Here is a 23,364-nt window from a genome sequence, read left to right as displayed (position 1 = left end):
TTATTATTTTACTTTGTTTAAAATAAAATTTCAAAAAGATTTATTTTAAATAAAAACTAAAATAATAATTATTTTATTATTTTAAAAAAATATATAAAAATTTTGACCTTTTAATCAAAGAATTTGTCGTTGTTAGATCATTTTCAAAAAAAAAATTACTCTAATTCTTCAGAAATTTAACATTATTCAGAAAAAAATCATTTATTTCTAATTATCCTCTGGTTAACTAATTTTTTTAAGAAGTCAGTTAAAATAATCAAAATATATGGTTTAAATTATAAATTTGAAATAAGCATAACAATAAAGTTATATATTCTAATTTTTGAGAAAATATTCTAATTAAAAAAAAACATAGATAAAAGTAAAAAGGATTTTTTTTCTTCGGATCATCAAAGTCACGTCTCACTTTGATTGTTTTAATCAAAAGAGCACCGCATCTTACTATTCATATTATAATTATAATCGTCTTCCCATACTGTTCAGCATTATTTGCATTATTATATCCCATCTAAATTTTAAAAAACTCATAACTATTATAATAATACGAATTCGACTTATTCATTCACTTAATATTCATTATAGTAATTATTAAAAATCATAATACCTACTATAACATGCTTAAATCAAAAGTACTGTGGAATCATTTTTTGTGAGATTGGAATAGGATCAATGGGATTACACAGGATCAGTAGAATCAATACGATCTTACATTACAACGATTCTATCCTTTTTTTTTCCGCTGCTTTGTTGGTTTTCAAACTAGCTCATCTTGTGATTTTTTCGTAAATTGATCCTACATAAGATTATGATTCTACGAATTCTGACTATTACAACATACATAGCAGTTACAGTTTGTATAGTAGTTACGGACTTACGGTTTTATATCTGTTATAACACGTTTGACCAATTAAAATTTAAATGAAAGACATAATAATAATAATCTTAAAGGATAATTAAATAATTATATACGGTTGAATAACGGAATACAATATTTTTTTTATAAAAAATGGATGTCCTTATAATTTTTATCAAATAAAAATAAAAAATAAAAATAATGGTCGATCAGGATTCCGATCGCCGGAGAGGGAGTTGCGGGAGAGCGGTTTCGTTAGTAAGGCAGTAACTAAAGTGTGCGTCCCCATCTGAGCGGCGTTGCAGGCGCCAGAGAAGCATTTGACGGAGAGGACTCCGGTAGAATCGAATATATATAATCGCATGCAGCTGAGCTGAATGGGTAAGAATAATCAATCGTCCGTCGTCCTTAATATCCAGCTGCTTCCCTTCCTCCGCGTCTGCTGCATGCACCCAACGAACGCTGTACCTAATCACGACCCGTGCCGTCGTCTTTAAGGTGGCTCATCCATGGACCATGAACCAGCAACAGCACACATGGCCTGTGGCAGAGACGGCCAGCTGTACGCGATCCCAACAGTATCCAGCTCATCCATCACTGGACCTGCTAGCTAGCTTTTACAAGCAGCTAGCACCAAATCGAAGGAATTATATGAATATAAATATATATAACTAGAAGACAGAGAGAGTCATGAATACCACACATTAATTAAATTCATAATAGTAGTTTCAGCATGAGCATTCAATCCACTCCAACCTACCAATCCATCTACGGACTCCACGATGAACTAACTCCATGACAAGCAAAAAACACAGGAAGTCAATTCCCGAACCAACACCCTCCATGAAGGGTCACATCTGGTGCGCTCTTGACTCCCTTTACAAGCTTCAACTCCCAGAACCCTACTAGGCTTCTCCATTATATTCCTACTCAACTGTTCACCGAAGTGTTCTGATTCAAACATTTATTATGAACTAGCAGACATAGCTGGAGATTACAAATCGCCCTGTTTTGGTTTACCAGAAGCCAATGCCCTCACGCATGAACAAGTGAGAAGTTGACAGAGCCCACATGATTCATTGAGTCATCAGTTTGTGGGTTTCTGTCAAATACTCCCTTGTCCCTGATCAGACTTGCTTCAGAATTATGGATTCGTGATGGCACGGGAGACATATGGTAGACAAAATAGGGGTAATTAGTTAATTCCAGCTATATATGGTACTACTCCTTTAAGCATGGGATTGCTCCGTCGCAGGAGCAGACGCGGGAGGAGGTTGCTCAGCGGCCGCGCCGGCGAGCATGGAGGTTATCTGCTGGACGGTGCTGGAGAGGTGGTTGTTGATGGCGGTGACGCTGGAGAGGTTGAGTTTGGCTGAGGGGACGGCGCTGGCGAGCACCTGCGTGCCGACCGTGAAGAGGCAGCCGGCGGTGGCGGAGTCAGAGGCGGCGGGGGAGATGACGAAGCCGGTGGGGAGGAGGGGGATGTAGGAAGGGTCATCGCCGCTCATCGCGACCTGGACGGCGTCGACGTCGATGGTGGCGTAGACAAGGATGCTGCCGCCGGTGGGGTGGGTGCTGCTCTCCTGCAGCAGCAGCTCCACGCTGTGAGTAGAATTGCTCGCAGCCTACAAATTATAAAAATAATTAGAAAAATTAATCGAGAAAAGTGAACGAAATGTGCCTGATCAATATAATGCGTCACAAATTTAGACTGACATTAACACGCAGAAGAGAGATGCAGTTCCTGGGATGCGATCCATTCGCGATATGAGCCACTTCATGTAAGGAATTGCCACTCGATAGCACGTCCAGCTGAATTGATTATCGATAAAATGAACTCAAATATCTGACATTTTAATAATGGAGAAGCCTAATCCAGTGATGTTAATCGGTTAGATTCAGTTATAATTAATTACCTGTGACCTTCGTTGCTCGTCCGTCAGGAGCTCAAAAACTTGCTGATGAGAGAAAGGAAGCCAAGTGGTGGAGACGGCGGTGAGGATGACGCCATTAGGCTGGCCCGGCTCGGTGTTCTTCCTCGTCGTAACACGAATCGTGTCGTCCAGTGAGTCGGAGAGCGCCGTCCACGACTGCGCTCCGGTGGCGTACACGGTGGAGCAGAAGGTTCTGATCATTCTCTGCGACAGCTTCATCATGTTCTTTCTTGCCTCCGGCGAAGGGATCACCGCTAATATGAATATATATATCGATAAGAGAATAATTTCACAAATTAATTCAAGTAATTAAATAATAAATTTTTAACTTTGGAATTAGAGATGAAGCTAGTGTCGTTACCTCCAAGATCTGAGATGTTTCTGGCCATGAGACTCGCGAGACGCTCGCATTGCCTTTGAAGAGTAGAAACCCAGCGAGTTGCGCCAAAAGCCATGCCACTGCTGACAAATTGGTTGAAAACTTGATGCACTGGCTTATCATCCACCTCTGCATGCTCTACCCACATCACCTGTCCAGTTTAATTACAAATGAACAAAAGATTATATTCAAAGGATCATGATCAGCAAGTTCACATTCACTCAAGGGCATAAACAAAATTAAGATTATGGCATTGACAAGAAACAAGACTAGCTAAGATCCAGAAAACTGTTCTTGATCTGTAATTACATAATAATGAAGAATAATAATGCATGCACAAGTATATCTATCTATCTATACAAGTCATTCGAAACCACAAAATTATATATATATATTTTGGAACATTAAGTCTTACCCTTGAATAGCCGTTGGGCATATCTTGAATGATGCAGCCTGAGGTCCTCCTTCTATACCAAGGGAAGCATGTTTGAACCCCTTCCACAAATCCATCTACTGGGAAGTCCACCATTATCCAACTGCCTTCTTCCGAGTTCTGTTGGCAATACCTGAAGAAATATGCTTCTCTCGCCGCCACCAAAGGCGACAAAAACTGCAATTCTCCGTGCATCTGCAAGTTAATTGTGTTAGAATTAATTTGCAGAGAATCTGATAGCAATTGCGTAATAGAGTAATTACCAGTTGCAAGCAGCCGTTTCCACCAGCGACTCCGGAACTCAGCACCTGAACTGTTCTTGATTTCGACACAATCGAAGGGAAAAGCTCCATCCACTTGTTCTGAATATCATGCATCCGTGCATTGTGATTGCTTTTGAAGAAAAATATGATGCTAAATGATATGAAATAGTTTGATTTGATCAACTCACGGCGTCGAGGAAGGCATCCACCAGGGTGATGCTGTTCATTATGACCATGGCAGTGTCCCTTGACGCCTCCGTCCTGAACTCTCCTCCGTTCTGCTGCTTCAACTCCATCGGCCAAGAGAATCCTTTCGCGTGCTCTTCGAGATCCAGCACCTCTACGTTGCCGCTCTTCCGGACCCAAAGCGGCGCGCCGGCGTTGCACATCCGCACAAGGTGATCGGCCGCGGTCATCGCGAGGTCGAGCACCAGCGGCTTGTCCTGGTCGAGCACAATCAAGCCACCGGCGAACGGGGAGTGCTGCAGATCCTCCGAGAGAGTCGCTGCGACCGAGATCATCTCGAACGGAGGCGGCTCGTTGAAGTGCCGCGAGTAGACGCCCATGTCCAGGTCAAGAGACGGCGCGATGAGTAACGGGGACGGCATGTGGCCGAGCGGCGGCGCGGCGGCGTAGCGGGATGTGATGCAGGACAATCGCTCAAGCTGAGGTGCAACCACGACACAATGATTTTCTTTACAATTTTCCCCGCAAATTAGAGTACGTTATTAGGGTTAGGGTTCGGAGGGACGACCTCATCCTTGAGGCGGGCGTTCTCGATGCGTAGCTGCTGCTCGTCGAAGGACATCTCGCCGAGGATGGCCGGACCGCCGCAATTGGGGCAGACGACGTTGCGGATGGCCGACTGCAGCCGGAAGTTCTCATTCTTGAGGCTATCGTTCTCTGCCCTCAGTATCACGTTGTCCGCCCGATCTTGTTGTGCCTAATTAATCGATCAAAAAGTATAAAAAATATATATAATTTTGACACAATATTCAATTAGTTTAGATGATATCTTAATATGGAAAAGATTTAGATTTTAGAAATATTTAAGGAGGACCTTCATTTGAGTGCGGCGGTTTTGGAACCAGAACTTGACTTGGCGAGGTTTGAGGCCGAGTTCTTGGCTTAGCTTCATCCTTTGCTTCTCGTCCGGGTGCGGACATTCCTTAAACAGCCTATTCGTTCATTAAGATCGAATCATATCAAATATTCATATCTATTCACGATTTTTATGTGGAATAAATTATGATCTTCATCTCTTTGAAGTTTACAGCTCGAAGAAAAAAATAATGGAGGCGAAGGGAACGTTGAGTTGTACGCTTACGTTTCCATTTCTTGGATCTGGCGGGCGGTGTGGCGGTGGTAGCGCTTTTTGTTCTTCCCGCCGGTCTGCTGCTGCGACGGCGGCGGAGGCAGCAGCGAGTGTTGCTGCAGAAGCTCGTCGTCGTGCTCCTCTCCGCAGCTGAGAACGCCGTCGAGCAGACCGCCGCTGCCGGAACCGCTCTCCATCTCTTCCTCCTTGCTGACTCCCCTCCCCATCACCATCATGCCCTCCTCCTTCTTCCACGCACATTATTTAACCAAAAACCATAATCTACTGATCTGATATTAATTTAGATATCTACTCAGATTTGTTTTTTTTTTAAAGTAAAAAAAGATACCGGAATGATAGAAGAGAAAGCATGAAATGGGGGCATGTTGGCCATGAACCCAAGGCTGCTAGGGTTTTGGATCGGCGACGAGAAGAGCGAGTCCGGCGACACCACTGCGTTGCCTCCTCCTCCAACCATGGACGACAGAACTTGGCAATCTCCATACATTTTTCTCTTTCACTCCGCTGGCTTGATTCTTCACCAGTACCACTACGTATCCAATCTCTCCTATAAAAAAGAACCAAAAGCCTAAGAATATTTAATCCCTAACAAAGAAAAAAAATTAAAGAAAAGGAAGAGATCGAAGGAGAATGGGATAAAGGAAGGAAATAACACAAGTACAGAAGTAAAGAAAACCACGCACCGGGCTGTCGGCGATGAAATCAAACAGAGAAAGTTGTTTCTCTTCCTTCACATGAAGAAGAAGAAGAAGAAGAGGTGCTTGCTTTGCTCCTTGTTTCAGGGAGATCAGAGCTTATGGAGTACTCCTTTTTGCTCTCTGCTAGCTATCAACTCATCATCTTTCTTTCCCTAGCAGAAGCAGAATACGACTTTTGCTCTCTCTTTTTCTTTTGGCAAAAGTTACCTCGGCATTAATATTTATCACTGGCGAGGGTGTAATTACTCTGAGGGAAGGGAAGACGAGAGGAGAGAAGGAAGGAAGGTTTCGTAATAGGGAGAGGAAGAAGCGGGGAGGAGAGAGAGAGAGAGAGAGAGAGAGAGAGAGAGAGAGAGAGGTGGTAAATGCGACTTTAACTGCGGGGGACAGAAACCGATCCGCGCCAGCGAATCCGACTCCGCGGCGTAACCGACACGTGTCCTCCGGCGAGGACAACGCCGTGGGGACGCCAAGTCAACTCTGCCCCTCTTCGCCTAGCCCATGCACGCGCTGTCACCGCCCGGTGGGTCCCGCGGAGACGCGTTCCGGCGGGCTGAGATCGACGGCCGAGATGCGGCGATGGTCGGGGTTCCCGATGCCACGAGGAAGGGCGGTCAAAGGATTTTGACTCCATCGCTGCGCGCAGAAAGAAACAAAAACAATTTTTTTTTAAAAAAAAATTGTTTTTGACTTGTTGACTTCTGCCGTTGTGATTGTCGCTGCGTTCTTACATTTGTTGAGTAAATGTTTGCATATCCATTAAAAAATAATTATTATTTGTAATCTATTAATAAATAAATAAATCGAATTTAAAAGGTTCTATTTTTCATTGGATTCCCTTTTGCACAATAAATGGGTTTACTCGCTGACTAAGCTTGTGACAAATTCACCACATGAGCTCAAAACACTTGTACACAAAGATGGTTTAAACAAATTAATGTTGAAGTGCATTTGGATAAAATTTGATGATACAAGGATGATATTAAATCACTTAATGTTTTAAAAATTAGATCGAATCGGACCGGACACAGTTAACGAATCAATGGCTCACTCGATCGGATAATGAATACAAGTTTATTTGTACAAATATATACTTCTCAATTTGTCTTGGCACAAATAAACACCTTCTCATTAAATGTACAAATAAAGCACGCTCTCAAAGTGGATAGCGTTCCTCAATAGTCCACCCTTTTGCATCACTCAGTAGTAAAGGTGGTTAAAGTATTCATCATAATGTCTTTCAATTATTTTTTTATTAAATTATTTTTAATTTGGAGATTTTCTAAAATCTATCAACTAATATGATTCTCATGCCATTTAGAGCTCAATTTAGACATCGCAACATATCGAGGTCTCAATCAATCTTAGGGATTAGGTTGATTGGGGAGGTCTCAAAGGATTAGGTAGTCATGCACTCTCCCTTTCTTTGATAACAACTAAATATAACGAAATTAAACACCTTGTACTATTTGTTACAATAATAGATCGATAATCACAAAATAATTTTTAAATATTTTGATTGAGATTTATATATATATTATCTAGGTTTATTATAATCTGAGAAAGGAGTAAAAAATTAAAGGCGTATGATACAAGTAGGACCGTCTTTAATGGCACCATCTTGTGCCAATTTAATTGGCAGTGAATCATTTACTGTCACCAGATCTTTCCAAACATTTGTCGGATTTTTTTTTTTCCAAAAAGAAAATATTTTTTTTGGTTGAATTTTTTTAAATATTTTTCCAACAAAATAAACATCATTTCATATGACATTATTTGATTATTTTTTTTACCCCCAAAACTAGGACAAAGCTCTTGCATTATTAGACATGAATAGTTTAATAAAAAAGATTGAATTGATTAACAAAGTTCTACTTAAGCTAAATCAAGTTAATTATTGACAGATCAAACCCTAAAACCCATTTGTTTGCACTTCAATTCTAGATACAAAGACCACAAACATGTTGTTGTTAAGCAATTAAGAATGTCATATATGATGTTGCCCAGGCACAAGCCAATGAGTTCATGTAATGTTCCATCATTTATGAACACAGCAGTGCTGAAATTTATGGCACAGATAAATGAGCTCTGATAAAGTTCCAGACAGCTAATTAGAGGAGAAATTTGGATAAACAATTTAACTTTTTTTTTCCTTTAAAAAAAATCCATTCAGAATCGAGCGAGGTCATCCAATTGTATTAAACCCGATAATTCCATCAGACAAATCAATCACATCAAACCATGTGAGTAGATCAAAACAAACTAGTTAGTCAAATCTAATCCTACGTTGTCGAAGCAATCAATCAATTGAACCAAATAGATAGGCAAATTTCAAACTGGATTGATCAAATTATACATTCATTCATGAACTAACAAATAGAGTTTTTCATCCTGTTCCATGCTAATTTCACAATGTAGAAATAGTTGTTTAGGGTGAAGTTGATAAAAACTCTTAATTTGACAGCATTCTGAAAGAGCACAATTACCACCCTCCCTCATCTCTGTTTTTTTTTTATTTTTGTTTTTTTTTGATAATTCATATGTCCGGCTTATGTGATCCGATTAATTCTAAAAATGAATAATTCAGTTTCACAAATCGTTCACTAAGTAAATCCGAAAACACATGCGACTCCTCGTCCAACAGTTAATGTCCTTGATTTTTTATTCCACTTGAGGAAAATACTTTACAATGTGTTGTAATTTTAAAAAAAAATGTCTTGCAATATACTCTGTATGTAGCTAAGATTCAAATAGTATTTCGTCCCACTTAAAGAAAATATCCTATAATATATCATAATTAAAATTCAAAATATAAATATTTAAATAACTCACTTAGTACTTGGCAGCTGAGCTCGGAGAGCAACCCTCCCTAGTCTTCGTAGCCTTATGTTGAAGGTCTACGCCAGTAATGATCATGCTAAATTTGTCAGAAATTCTTTAAAACTTCCATCTACAGGAAATGGCGATCGCATGAAACAGTACCACAATGATCCATCAAATAGACAAAAAGTCGAAAACAGAGGGAAATTAAATCTTTATTGAGCAATGGCAGAAAAATACTAGTAGCCTCTTCAATGGATATATATATATCCACAAAACATTCTCAAACGGCAATTATTAGAGGAAGTGCCTCGTAGCTTGCAATGTCAAGTTAACTACAATAACTCAATTTTCCGATCCTCATCGTGGATCAAGCTGTTGCTTTAACTCGCAGCAATAATCGGGCGTCACTGTGAGTTAAGACTACGACCTATTTGTTCACTTCATTATTTGCAAAAAATTATTCGTACAAACCATAGCAACAGAATAGGATAAAGTTCATCACATATGGTAGCTACATGAGTACTGAGTTCCCTATATTTATATACAGGAGTAGCGAAACCAGATCAAAGAATCAAGCCTTGAACAGGTTCAGGCTTCTTAGGATGATCAGAAGATGAAGCCAGAGGAGTGACGGACAAGAGGCCTTCAGCCTCATCGTCTTCAGAGGGCTTCCTTTGTTGTTCCTTGACTGCAGCTTTCTCCACTGCTTTCGTTCCAACTTCACTTGCAGTCTTAGCTACCTTGTTGATCGTGCCTACCATCCACGACACCCCGGCAAAGATATACTTGTTTTCCATGGCGGCTGATCCAGCATTGCTAAGTGTCTGCTCTGCGGTGGCAATGGCTGATCTTGCTTTCTCAGAAACCTGATACCTGTGGTCCATTTCCAAGACCTTTTGGTTGGCAGCAGATGCTCCTGTGCTTATTGTTTCACTAAGTCGAGTTTTTTGATCAAAACTGGAGACGCTGGTCATTGCAGTAGATGTTAGCTGGTGCTTCTCATCGAATGTCTTGGCTCTGTGTAAAACATCCTTCCCGAGTATTAAACCCTTGGCAAGCACGGTGCTGAGGACATTCTCCGCCTTCTGAATAGTTGATTCAGAGCCACCGGCTGGACTGTCTTTTGACTGGATGCGCAATAACATCATAAAATATCAAAACAAAATTGAGATGGTAGGAACCGCTTACACGTGAAAAGAAGCATTGTAAATCTTAATAGTTTGGCATTCTACCATGGAAGGAATTGGAGCAACCGCTGGTGGTTCGTAGTCTGCAGCCAGTATGATTGTGACAGTCATGTCCACTATTGTAGCACCCTGTAAAATAAGCCATGAGATATATATTAAATTCCTTGCACAGCAGTAATAGCCGAATCCAATCAAATCAAAACTAATAAACCTAATCATCAAGTCTAACCAAACAAACACTAAACCAGAAAAAATTATGCGAGCGCCAATACAAATTCCTTCAGACCTATGAAACTTCAACTTTCTCCCCTTACAAATACAATCTGATTTAAGGTTTCTTTGATATTATTATCAACTATAGTTGCTTGTCCTTGAACGCAATTATGAGTGCCCAACATGGATAAACATTTTTACATGATCAATTGGAATATCATGTGTCATTTGGGCTGCTGCAGTCTTGAATCTTGGGCACAAAGAGGGTGGATGAAGAGTCCAAGTATAACACAGTCAAATAAAACTACAAGCAATGTCTCTACACAGGTTCAATCAATTCTAGAAGTAGAGTTTCTTTAAAATATAATTATTACGAAGAGAAACTGAAAAGACAAAAGATGTCTATATGGAAGAATAAAACATCACTATACATCACAAGCTACGCCTGTGTTGTTATACATAACAGCAGTAACTAGTTACTCCAACAAAGGAACTATACAACATATGATGGGAATGATATGCCAACATACTGAGAGAAGAAGTGCTGTCTCTGCACCGTCTGACTTTTTAAATGTCACATATGCAACTTGAGATCTCTCATCTCCACTACAAAGAGTAAGGGAAACTTGAAATCATCAATAGCAAAGCTTAGATGAGGAAGTGTATAAATGCATTGCCATTTTTCAATACAAACCTTTGCATTTCAATGTAGTCAATTTCGCCAGAAAATGAAAAGAATTCTCTGATATCTTGCTCAGATGCACTGAGTGAAACATTGCTGACCTTCGCTGTCCTAACCTGAAAAGCATTCAAAACGGAATCAGCAACTAGATTTAGATATCTATTAAGAATATACCAGTAAGGACCTTATAGTATTTGATTTTTGAAAGTCTAAGAGAAGGGTGCCATATATATGTTTCAGCAAGTTACAGCTGCACCAAAATAATTCTCATAGAGATAAATCTAATCTTAAAGAAAGTACAATAATTCAGGTCAAACAAAGTGTTTTATAAAAGGACATATATAGTGGCAAAAAAAGTCTTAGGTCTCCCTCTCCCCCTCTCTTGTTACTCTGACTTGAGTTTTACTGATAGGTAGCTAAATCATGCCTACTATCATCCAAGGAATCTAATACCTGGATACTTTTTATTGCAACAGGAAAAGTGAAGTGTTAATTATAATTCATTTTATTTTTTCTTTTTGAAAACTAAAATGAGTGAATAAGAGTTCACTCAGCAAATGCATTGAACTAACTCTGGCTTACAATAGCAAATGCATTGACACTGGCAGCTCCAGAAGATGCCACATAGTTGTTCAGTATCTAATTAGATACCACATTGTGATTTAAAATGCTTCACAGTCAACAGGAAAACTGTGTCATTCTCCAGCAATGACCAATGTGCCCAAAACTCTAATAAAATCAACCATGAAGAAGAATCCTTGGAATGGAAAATCAACTCATACCTAGTCATCCAAATCAAATAAAGCCATGGGTGAAGTGAAAGTGTTAAAGACCCAGATAGAGAAGTGTTCAAGAAGGTTGATGGAGCTCACCCACCCATGCCTCCAGTGGTTCACTCATTCCTAGGCATGTGTTGGAAATTTCAAAAACTCAAAAAAAAATAATTTTTTGATGGCATTTATTTCAAACTATTATTTTTATTATTTGGTTAGTTGATAAATATTTTGGATAGAACTTAGACCACACAAGCTCTTTTTACTAAACGAGCTTGGTCGAAGTTCTACCAAGTCGAATATTATCTTCGACCTGATTTTTGGTGGATCCTTTATTCGAAAAGACGTGATTTATAAAACAATAAAAAATCACTTTCCTCTTTTCCTTTTCAAACTCTCTACAAACAATCAAGGGTACCAACACTCAACCATTAATGTGCACCACGACATTCTACTTTCCAATTTTAAATGTAGTTTTGTAGATATTGGGTTCAAAGATAGTGTAGTTCAAGACCTACTTCATTCCTTGCCATCCAACGGAAGCTACTATAGTAAGTGAAAGTTTAAGATTTGAAAAGCAGCTCACTTATTCCTTTTTTATTTAAAAGTTTGTTAAATTTTGTGGGGGATTGTTGAAAATTTTGAAAATAAGAAAATAGCATTTAATTCAAACTATTATTTTTATTATGTATTATTTGATAAATATTTTGGATAAAATTTAAACCAAATAAACTCTTCTTATTGGACGAGCTCGGTCAAAATTTTACCAAGCTGAATTTTATCTTCAACTTGATCTTGGTGGATCCTCTATTTAAAGAGAAGACCACCTCTTTATCCTTCCTTTTTCTTTTCAAGCCATCTCTACTACTAAGGTTATTAGGAATGTGATAGGGGATCTCACCATTCATCGTCGGTAGAGACTCCAATTCCTAGTATATCTTGGCATATAGATCTAGGCCACCCTACACAAAAGCCTCAAATCTTACCTAGAAAAGAAAGAGTTTCTATCCTCCAAATTGTATTCACTTCATTTCTTGTTTTATTTCTTTTCTAACCTTTCTAATATTCATTTTGTAGTATGATATTTTCATTTTAGAATTGAATTTTTCAGATTACTTTATTCCATTGATTCTTACAGTATGTGGACTATAGCCAGCATGTTGGTTTATCAACGCATTTAAAATTATACAAGGGGAGTACCCAAGTGACTTGATAGTCATGAATATAACTCACAAACCATTCATATAGTCAGCAAAGTAAACTAGAGTTCATATACTTAACCATTTGACCAGATTAACGTTGCTAAACCCCTCCGCAGGAATACAAGCATGTCAAACCATTAGAAAACAAAAGGAAAAACAGGTAAAGGTACTGCTGTTATCTTGTGCTTCAAAGCAGTTCGAGTCCAACAAGAATAGTCAGATCTGAAGAGTCTTCTCAGGCTCAATTGTGCAACAAAAAGTGTATTCAAAATACCTTCGTCAATGACAACGCCAAACTACAAAATCGCCTACCCAAAGTGGCATCCATTTAGCTTTAAATCGCTATCTTGAATTCAAACTATTAACCAATTATTTCTGCACCAATACATATAATTCCCAAATTTCCTCTGTTGAAGGAAGCGAACCCAGAGGGACGAAACCGAATCAGATCATTATTTTCTCAAAAATCCCTCACCCAAATCAGATCATGACCAAGAAAAAGGCCGATAAGTACGCAGATAAATCACGTTGGTTTATGCAGATCAAGCAATCCAACAGAGAAACGAAACCCTACAACATAGATTCAGAAATTCCAACCTAATTGAAGAAAAATAAAGAGCCAGTAAGAAAGTCTCACCGACATGGCTGTCGACCCTCTACGATTATGCTTCGCGAACGCAAGAGATCTGATGATTACGAATGGAAAAGGTGGAAAAAAAAAGGTGAATAATAAGATTTCGAGTTTTCGGTGTGCGCAGAACAAGGAATCGACGGAGATCCAGACGAGTCGTGCTCTTCACCGCCAGATTCCCGAACGGTGACGTGTACACACAACAAGATAAAGGGATTATTTTAAACAAACGTCTTAATTATCATATTACGTTTGCTTTTTGATTCAATATATTTAGATATATTTACGATTCAATTTTTGATAATACGAATAATGATAAAATTCATAATTTATCTAAAACTTCGTCGTCCCGACTTTTTGGCACTATTTTATGATTAAAAATTATCTTTTTATTTTACACCAAAAATTCCTTACCCAAACGAGAAGAAGAAGCGAGGGAACTGCGGGGATTTTCGACTCTGGGCAAAAGATAAGCGACTTCTCCCTTTCCTTGTCATCGAAGTCATTGCGTCCGATCTCCCACCCACGTGAACTACTGCTTCCTCCTCTCTTAGCACAACTGTGAGACTTCGATCCCGTCATCTTCTGAGCGATGCATTTGTTGGAATTTTTTTGTTTAGGGTTTCTAAATCCGGAACTCTTTTTTTTTATTTTATTCAAGTGTTCATCGTGTTCTTTTCTTTTTCGGGTGAAAAACGAATGACTTCAAATCTTGTTATCGGTTGTTCTTGTGACAGCTTTCCTAAAGTTTAAACTTTTCAATGTGGTTTGGAAATTGCTACGCTAACGAAGGAATGTTTCGGGGGAATCGACGTATGTGAGTATTTCTTGCTGCTGTTCTATTATAGTTTGTTGTTCTTGGAGGAAGCTTTCCTGTAAGCATGAAATTTATAAAGCCACACATCTAAGAGATCATTGATATATATTTATCTGTAGTTAGTTGGAAACGTGCCATGATTCTGTTTTCCTTGTACATTTTTGTAGCCCAGTGAAGCTTTGCATGATCAAATACGGCTAGTTTTCATGTTGCATCACTTTGCCTGAACAAAACCTGATCAATTGAGATTCGTTGAGTCGTCCTGGTGAGTCAGTGTTCATGTTTTTCCATGTAGTTTTTCTGAGTTTGATATTCAGGAAACTTAGAGCATATTGAGTTACACATATTGTTGAATATTAGACCACATATGAAAAATAAAATAAAATGAATTATATATATTTCATGTTAATACTTAACAAGTGGTCGTTGCAGGACTAGAACAAGTGAAAATTTGAAGAAAACATTGTAGTAACGTCGATGTTTGCCCAGCAAAGAGAAATTGTTCCACTTTCAGGAAATCCATATTTCACATGTACCATGTCGCGCTCTGATGTCCGTGATTACAGACTGGTATGAACTTCATATTTATCATCGTTGATGCAATACATCAAACAAGACTCTTCACCTTACACCCATTCACTTGAACTGTAGTTGCTCAGATAACTAGTTAGCTTTTGCTTCATTGGGACTTGCAATTGGTTAATAGATGCTCAAGCAATTCTCCTACAAAGCACTACGTTTGCCTATGATGAAAATATTTTTAATTCAAGATGCTATTCTTTTTTGATTTGACTTAGGTGCTTATTGAAGTTAAACAGTAATCTTATAAAGACATCTATTTATTTGATTAATGTTCATAGTAAACCTTTGTTTATTTATTTTGTTTGGGCATGTCATACTTTCCCAAGCGTATATGTCCAATATATCTAATGTGAGTGATAGTTATCTGTTATCTAAAAGTAAGGTGCTTCATTTTTTTCTCAAGTATTTGAACTTCAGTGTTGCCTTTCACAGCAATCCAACATTCATGCCTTTTTCTATGTGAATTCATTATGAGTTCTTTCTCTTCATTGATGCTTACATTTGCTTAATGATGATATTAGAACGCATGCACATGCTTGTCCAGGTCTTATGTGAAGAAATTTTCTAGCCCACATGAACGAAGCATTTCAAATGTAACTAATATAATATTTTTTGACTTTAATGTACAGACCATTCCGAAGCAATTCTCCCATCATATGCCAGGTGATAGTGTTCGTGCAATCTTGTTTTGTGGAGAGAAGATGTGGGAGGTCCATTTTTGCTGTCACAAAGACTACAAATATTTCAGAGGTGGATGGAAAGCTTTTGCCGTCGATAATCATATGCGCATGGGAGATGGATGCGTGTTCGAATTGATGGATAAGAAGAAGATGCATTTCAAAGTTCAGATTTTGCGTGGGGACGCTCCAGATCTTCGCGGTGAAGGTGGTGATGGTCGGAGCTCTAGTGATCCTATTTTGGTTGATTAAATCTTAGCTCATGTTCTCTGTCACGAGGTATCAAACATGCTGCAATTATCAACCCAATGCTACTTTTGTTTCCACTTAAGGACACTAAAATGTAGTTTCTATAATGATGCATGCCATGAACTTATTCAAGCAATCTTAGACATGGAGAACAAGATATGCATCCTGCAAGTCAGCATAGCTTAATGTATTTCTTGACGAAGTACTAAAATCAAGTCGATCAGAAGAGGCCTATTGCCACCCTCACCGTCTTCGTCTCCATCCCCATCGACAATGGTGATTAAGCTTGGAAGGGCTAGTGGCAACAGATGCCTTTGACTCAAATAATCAATGAACACACACATGCAATGTGTAAAACTCAAGCGTTTGTATATGAAGCAACAAAAAACTAGTAAGAAATCATATAAATTTTATAAAGCCCTTGATTGATCGTTCTTTTTGCAAGATCCAAATGCTATTGTATATGGAAGTCATGCAGTTGCCATATGTTTATTCATCAGCAAAACTTAAGTTGAAATCTTTCAGCCAACAATGAAGCACCTCAGATTTAGATAGAAAATGCCAACTAATTGGTATTGGAAACGACACAATGGATTGGATATATACAAATTAAACTTGAGAAACATGAATGATACAAACATCAATTGAAGACCTAAAGATAATAAGTAGTAGATAGGTATTACTCAAGGATCTTCATTATCAATTGCAATTACTTAGGAGGAAAAGCTTGACTAGTTTCTGAAAAACTTCAGCATAAGTAATCGTAAAACTGAACAAAGAGTGTTATTCAATGAAATAGCAAAGAAGATTGTGTTAAAGACTTACTAGTCTGCAATTAGAATAGTAGGATTCTGATAAGACTTACGTGAAATATGGGTTGTCTGTGAGAGGAGTAATCTTTCCTTGCCAAGAAGATACAGCAGGCATTTCCTCGGTAGCTACCAGGAGAAATGGTGTCACTGTTTTGTCCCATGATGGGATGTGGGGATGGCGTTTCTCCTGCAATGACCACTTTTAACACAGAAAGGATGTGGAAGAGATTATCACATATCATCTAGTATGCATCATATCTAAGTTTCAACAGTAAGTGCATGATTTAACAAACTGTGGTGATTAATTGTATTCAGATATAATACTCTCAAAAGAAGAGGAGAAGAAGAAAAGAAGAGAGGGAGAAAATATAGAGGGAGACAAGACAGAAGAAGAGAAGAGAAGAGAAAAAAGGAAGAAAGGAAGGGGAAGGGATAGGATAGGCTGGGAGAAGAAGGGAGATTCTGATAAAAGGAGGAGAGGTTTGGAAAAGAGGAAACGGTAGGAGGAGGAGGAGGATGCAGTTTGCAAGCCAAGAGATAGAGAGATGGATTGAAAAGAAGCTTTGCCTTTAGATGATCAAGGAAAGGGAGCAGAGCACGATGCTTTGTCTTTGTTAGTGTAAAATGTACGATGCTGAACCAATGAAATCTTCTTCTTCTTCGTCGTCGTCGTCGTCGTCGTGGTTCCATTACGTTGTGAGTCGCAAACTTGCTGTTGAAGACGGACCACTTGCCGGCGTAGGTCTAGGAATTTAACAAAGTTATACCTTTTTCATAAAATGCCTGAAGCATTGTTTTTCATCAAAGGGCCCCCATTCAAATTTATTTTCCCAAGCGATTAGCATCAATTCTTCTACTTATTATACAGTATCTATAGCACGTATCAATTCAATTGCACCGGCAAAGATTTTAGTAAGAGATGCCTAATTCAAGAGACAATACAGAAATGCCCAAGTTTGTTGCAATCAATAGACAGCCCTTTCTGTAACTGAAAATCCTACCCTAGCAGTTTGTTGATTATAACAAATTATCAAGTACTATTATAACAGGTTGGCTGGTAGATTGAATGGAGCAGCAAAGCAAAATTATGTCATATTGCAAAGTGAGACGGCCGAAACACTTTCTGGTTCTTCTACATTCAAATAGCAGATCTTCAAGCTGTTTAAGAATGATAAAACCTGCTAAAGATGGGGGAAGTCACTGGTAAATAATGGAAGTCCAGACATGTCTAGAGACTATAGTTACAATAAAAGATACAACATGAGAAATAAAAGCATAAGGGTTTAAGATGCAAATATCAACGAATTCCACACACTGATTCCATATCTTTTTATTATTCTGAGATCCAATTAAAATATAATAATAAACAAAACACTCCGATACACTAAATTTACATTGTACATTTTTTTCCATCACAATTCCCTTCATCTGGTATACTCAGTGCCCTTTTTCAATTATTTGACAGGATGAAATTGCATTGGCATCAAGGATCTGCAGTGTGTTGTTTGCAACCTTTGGGTCCGAAATGCTCAGCACTTCTCTTCACAGGTTTTCGGCACAAAGCGCAGAAATGGTTTTGGCAAGCCCAGCAGAACATGTGATTGTTATTACCCACCTGCTTTTGGGAGGAAAAGAAGAATTAATTTGATAGATAATTTTTTAATAGATATTCACCAAATCAGAAATCACATTATTATTACACCTTTGCATTAGCTTGACGACATGTTGGACACGGATGACCGTGTTGATTTACCAATAGTTCAGCTTGTATCTGACCGACCACCTGCCTCACGTTCATATGCATCTCCCATCGTTCAATCTCCTCTTGCGGAAACAATTCACATGCTCCTCTTGGATATTAAGTAATTGTTAGCATTAAAAATAGATGGAAGTAACCTTGGTTACAATGACAACTTACCTGAAATGGTCATAGCCGTCAATTGCCTTGTTACAGCGGTAGCAGAAATATTGCCCACAGTTCTGGCACACCATCTTGTTGCATCCTTCGGTCTTAGAGATCGCCATCTTGCAAGTTGGGCATTGTTTAGCATCACGAAGGGCTTCCCTAACACTGAGGATCTCATTTATCATCTCACGCTCCTTCTGTAATTGGCTTCCTGTAAGATTGGATGAGTTCTGGCGTGCCTGTAAACAACACAAGTAGAGAAACTTTCTTCAAGGACCACAACCATTATAAATGCAAGAATGTAAATTGCCAAAAGTTCAACAATATCCAAAGCCCAATAAATTTACAAAAAAATAAAAGGTTGGTATAAGAGTGTTCAATAAAAGTCTTTAGCGTCACCATATAAACAGCACAGCAGTAACTGCAATTGAGTGTGCTAATAATAAATGAACTATGAAAAGCTATATTCTTCAAAATATTTCTGCGCTATTTTTAACACATGTATCAGCAAGTGGAAATTTATCACGACCAATTTACCAAGTGATACAACAATGCAACTATTGTCTGATGTGAGAGTACCTGTAGAATTTGTAGCTTTGCTTCTGGTGTCATGCACTCCACTCCAACATGACGCCGTTCTCTGCAAAGAGAGCAAAAGCTGAAGAAACATTTTGAACACTGAGCATGATGCTCCTCATCTTCCAAGCATGCAGTCTCACATCTAGGACAATAGACTACATCTGTCATTGAGTCCAATGTCTTCTGCAACATCAATGATTCCCAACGTTCATAGGCTTCAGTTCCAAGCAATTGTTTCAACAAACCTGGAGGAAAAATACCTCCACATTTTGCATCAGGACACAGCATCTTGGTTACAGTACCCTCCTTCACATGCATGCTGCAATAAGTTTCCATGCACTTGCAGCAAAAGAAATGTTGACAAGGAAGTTTGATAAAACTTGTACCTAATATTAAGCAATAGAAAATTTTGTAAAACTAAATTCGTATGCAAAAAAAAAAGAATGTGGAAAAGAAAATTCAGCTAATGAATCTTTACGTGCTAAAATAGCAAAGAAACATCAATCATATATACATAAACCATGCAGACCAGTTATGGAGATATAGGTGGCAATGCATTTGATTAAAGACAAATTGGTGAAAGAAAATACAAGAAAAATAAAGAGTAACAATAGTGCAATTCATCACCACACCCGTTTGGACTGGTCCTATAGTATCTTGGTTGACCATATAAGGTTTAGTACGCTAATATTTAGGGTAGTTGAACATTCTGCAGACTCTCATTATAATCAAATGCTTGATGATCCAGTGGAGAAAAGCTTGTTGCCTATTACTTCAAAGACCCACCTGATCATTTCACAGGTCACTATCTGGGATTAAGTGACAATTTGATAGGAAATGCTAGGGAAGTTAACCTAGGAACAAAATCTCCATTATCAAGTTTCCAAGAACTTTGTGCCATAGAAGAGATAGATGGGATTCCATTTCCTATACATAGGAAACAATCAATGTTATAGATGAACTCCTTTACTGACAAAACAGAACCCCTACAGGAGGCACCATTTTAGTTAAAGGAAGGCCTAAGTGAAGCATTATTTTCCATAAATTACTTCACGGAAGAGTTCTTCTAACTATTTATATATACTCCAATTTTTTACCCAAGCTATTAGCAATCGTAATACTTTTATTTATGCTCAAGATGTATCAAAATGTAGAAATGCCTAATGCAAGAGGCAATGTAAAAATTTATGTACGTAATTTTTTCCTTGAAACCAACAGACCCATTTCTGTAACTTGAAACCATACCATTGCAGTTCGTTGATCCAAACAAGCATAATCAGAATAGAAATATTCCAAAACTGAGAGGGGGATCATTAAACATAAAAAAATTGTTGCATGATCTATCACAAAGTGAGGCGGACATAACCTCCCTACAAAACACTTAGTTATTCTAAATTTTAATAACAGCTATTCATGTTGTCTAAGCATGACAACATGCTAAAGGGGGCAAACTTACTGATAGCAAGGTTACCACTTTGCTATCATTCAAGATTTGTCTAATAGCTCAACATCATTGCGGATCTCGCGGGCCACGTGGCAACTTCCGAGACCGAGTGGAGACTGAGGTCGGGACCCGAGGCTTAAGGTCAAGGTCGGCGCCCAAGATCGAATAGAGGTCAGCGTCCGAGACCGAGTAGAGGTCGAGGTCAGACCCGACGCTGAGATGAGGGTAGTGCATGAGATTGAGTAGAAACCGAGGTCGGGATCCGACGCTTGAGGTCAGGGTCAGGGCTTGTGGATCTGAGACTGAGGTTACTAACTTGTTATCTTTCGATATTGTATAATAGTTCAATATCATTTCACATCTCGCGAGTCACGTGACATCCGCAGACTTCTGACATATCAATATGCAAGTCATTTACCTATCTTGAGACTATCATTACAAGGAATAATACAACAGCAGAAATGAAAGAATATTTTAGTTGAGAATAAGATGAAATTGGCATCTGTAACATAGTCATAAGATGGCAATGAATCAAGACAAGGCTACACCATCAATGATTACGTCACAAAAACAGAAGATATCATGCTCACACAGACATGACAGAGAAGCAGAGGTAAACATTTAGTATTTAACTATATGAAAATGTGTACATTTAGCTCAGATTCTCAATGTATGAGAGAAAAGGAAATGACCATATCCACCAATGTTTGGGTAGCTAACAGTGCATAAAAACAGCTAAAATACTAGGAAATTTAATTCCTAGAAACAGTAATGTTATTATTGTTTTAAATAAAAACATAACCCCAACATCATCAAATGCCAAAGAAGACTTAAGAGGGATCACTAACGAACGAACAAATTGCATGAGCAGGGAAAAAACAAAGCATTGACAAAAGGAAGCTGCTCACCTGCACACTCATTAAAGCAGATAACGCATTGATGAAGTTTGCTAAGAAAAGATTGATTGCGTTTCTTCTTATCATAGCCAATCATAGAAGAAATTATCAACTCAGGTCGGGCATTTCCAGAAATGGCACGTTTATCTTTAGAATCTGGCATATTACATTGACCTAGCACAACACCATCATCAAATCCAAGGTACGAAAGAGAACAGTTTTGCAACCAATCTACCCACTGATACATAATTTCTTGCCCTGGTTGCTCCATCCATATGGCATCCATCTTCTGACAAAGATTTGCAATTTTCTGGGAGTCCAACCAATCTACCATGATGGTGAAGTAGGGAGGATGATGGCTAGGATATGAGTTAGGTAATAAACAAGTCAACAACAGAGGCGGCAAATATTGGACATTGTAAGTGTACACAAATTCAGGAGAATCATTGGTCTCAGTCCTCCCAGTTAGACTTCGTGATCCATAGTTTACCTTTGTGGTAGAAGAATGGAGCTCCATAGACACTTTGATGTCGTTGGGAAGTTCATAAAGTACATGGATCTGCATAACAAGCATCCAATGATCAACTCCCCAAAGTTACCTAATTCTATATGAAAAAAAAATTGCAAAACAAACCTGGAAGCATCTTAAACCATCTTTTCTATCTATGATAATAACATTGTCCCCATATATTGCTTCCAGAGCCAACACCTGCACAGAAAAAAACCAAGATAAGATTAAGAAAACCAACTTTGATCTATTCCACTTACTCATCTCAAGATAATACACTAAGACCAAAAAAATGGAACTTGCAGATATTATAGAATTCATTTATTTTCCTAGTAAATTGCCAACCAAACTCAAAGTTGACAATTAGGATTTAGGATGGAATGAACAATGATTATCCTATCGGTCACTAGTCAACAGTGATATATCTTATTGACCATTACATTTCAACTCTAAATAAAACGAAACAAGATAATATTTTTGTAATTTTTTTCATCAAAGTGAAAGATGAACCTGCATTTCTTGTTAAGGATCATATCATCTTCTTACTTCACTAATTATCTATTACATAGGGTATTACATTATCAGGATGTAAAATCTATTTGAAGTAAGATATATTTTTTTTCCCAACCTATGTTATATTTTTTACATGAACCTTACGATTCATGATTTGCAATTCAAACATTCACCAAAATGATTCATGCTGCGAAGCACAATTTGACATATTTAGCTGATATAGAATCCATTAAGATAAAGTTCCCAAGTGAGAAAGATACAAATTAAAATAATCTTATCACATGGGAGAATGAGTTTGACCACTGAACTTTGATCTAACAGGATTACTCGGCCTCTGGCATCCCTGAAAGTCTGAAACCCGAATTATTCAGGCGTGGAGGAGAAAGATGATTACCTCATCCTCTTGCATCTGGTTATTATGTATTATCTCATCCTCCGACAGCTTCGATTCTTGCTCACTAATCCTCAGCTGCCACAACCTCCGCATGGCTTCTTCGATGCCTTCGAGAACATCTGGATTGGAACCATCGATCTCAAACGATAGGGATCGGCCTTCGAACTCTCCGGTTCTCTTTTCTTGATCAGATCCGGCGACGATTGTTGCTTCTGGGAGGGGAACCACGGGATTTTGGGTGGAATTCGCAGATGCCTCTTCCTTACTCCGTCTTGGAACCAAGGTCATGGCAGAGGAAGAAGACATCGGAGAAGCTCCGGAATTGCGCGGCGGCGGAGGAAATACTGAGATTTCAGGGCCCGTCGCCGTGAGGATGATAAAGTTATATGGGCTGGGGAAATTTCCCTCCGCCCGTGTTACATTAACTTCTAAACTATCTAAAGTTTTGTTATTATCAAAACCACCCCGCTTAATAGTAATTTCTGCTGTTTATCTGCTTTTGTAAACTTTGATTTGTGGATTATAAACGTCAGTTTTTTTTCCTTAACTTTTGTTCCTTTGTAAAAAATTATATTTTAAT

General features: G+C 38.4%; 4 protein-coding genes across 6 annotated transcripts; 1 reads left to right on the top strand and 3 right to left on the bottom strand.

Moving 5' to 3' along the window:
* Positions 1-1,541: 1,541 nt before the first annotated feature.
* On the bottom strand, positions 1,542-6,191 carry LOC141839068 (homeobox-leucine zipper protein ROC3-like). 2 transcript variants are annotated; one of them, XM_074726721.1, is made up of 12 exons: positions 5,882-6,191; positions 5,527-5,745; positions 5,190-5,425; positions 4,923-5,040; positions 4,617-4,805; positions 4,051-4,527; positions 3,863-3,961; positions 3,582-3,794; positions 3,149-3,317; positions 2,770-3,041; positions 2,570-2,665; positions 1,542-2,478 (listed from the first exon to the last, which is right to left on the bottom strand). In XM_074726721.1, the coding sequence occupies exons 2-12, from the start codon at positions 5,683-5,685 to the stop codon at positions 2,083-2,085; spliced, it is 2,424 nt and encodes an 807-aa protein (XP_074582822.1). In that variant the 5' UTR covers positions 5,686-5,745; positions 5,882-6,191; the 3' UTR covers positions 1,542-2,082. The 2 variants fall into 2 exon arrangements, with proteins under 2 accessions (XP_074582822.1, XP_074582823.1); XM_074726722.1 differs by having other exon boundaries at positions 5,190-5,422.
* A 2,748-nt stretch (positions 6,192-8,939) lies between these two features.
* LOC141839329 (binding partner of ACD11 1-like) lies at positions 8,940-13,605 on the bottom strand. Its single transcript, XM_074727060.1, has 5 exons — positions 13,414-13,605; positions 10,814-10,917; positions 10,650-10,725; positions 9,952-10,035; positions 8,940-9,846 (listed from the first exon to the last, which is right to left on the bottom strand). Exons 1-5 carry the CDS (start codon positions 13,417-13,419, stop codon positions 9,283-9,285), a joined length of 834 nt encoding a protein of 277 aa, XP_074583161.1. The 5' UTR covers positions 13,420-13,605; the 3' UTR covers positions 8,940-9,282.
* Positions 13,606-14,471: 866 nt separating this feature from the next.
* LOC141837281 (B3 domain-containing protein Os04g0386900-like) lies at positions 14,472-15,735 on the top strand. The gene is made up of 3 exons (XM_074724712.1): positions 14,472-14,489; positions 14,657-14,794; positions 15,436-15,735. The coding sequence occupies exons 2-3, from the start codon at positions 14,702-14,704 to the stop codon at positions 15,733-15,735; spliced, it is 393 nt and encodes a 130-aa protein (XP_074580813.1). The 5' UTR covers positions 14,472-14,489; positions 14,657-14,701.
* Positions 15,736-17,811: 2,076 nt separating this feature from the next.
* LOC141839393 (uncharacterized) lies at positions 17,812-23,166 on the bottom strand. Of its 2 annotated transcripts, none has more exons than XM_074727131.1 (7): positions 22,785-23,166; positions 22,004-22,078; positions 21,382-21,928; positions 19,030-19,415; positions 18,463-18,689; positions 18,247-18,394; positions 17,812-18,162 (listed from the first exon to the last, which is right to left on the bottom strand). In XM_074727131.1, the coding sequence occupies exons 1-7, from the start codon at positions 23,088-23,090 to the stop codon at positions 18,028-18,030; spliced, it is 1,824 nt and encodes a 607-aa protein (XP_074583232.1). In that variant the 5' UTR covers positions 23,091-23,166; the 3' UTR covers positions 17,812-18,027. The 2 variants fall into 2 exon arrangements, with proteins under 2 accessions (XP_074583232.1, XP_074583233.1); XM_074727132.1 differs by having other exon boundaries at positions 17,812-18,159; positions 22,785-23,151.
* Positions 23,167-23,364: the final 198 nt, after the last annotated feature.

This window comes from Curcuma longa, chromosome 11 (assembly GCF_044706935.1).
Source record: "Curcuma longa cultivar G26 ecotype Majalengka, Jawa Barat chromosome 11, ITB_CL_G26_1.1, whole genome shotgun sequence".
Lineage (NCBI taxonomy): Eukaryota > Viridiplantae > Streptophyta > Magnoliopsida > Zingiberales > Zingiberaceae > Curcuma > Curcuma longa.
This window is presented reverse-complemented; position numbering and strand designations above follow the sequence as displayed.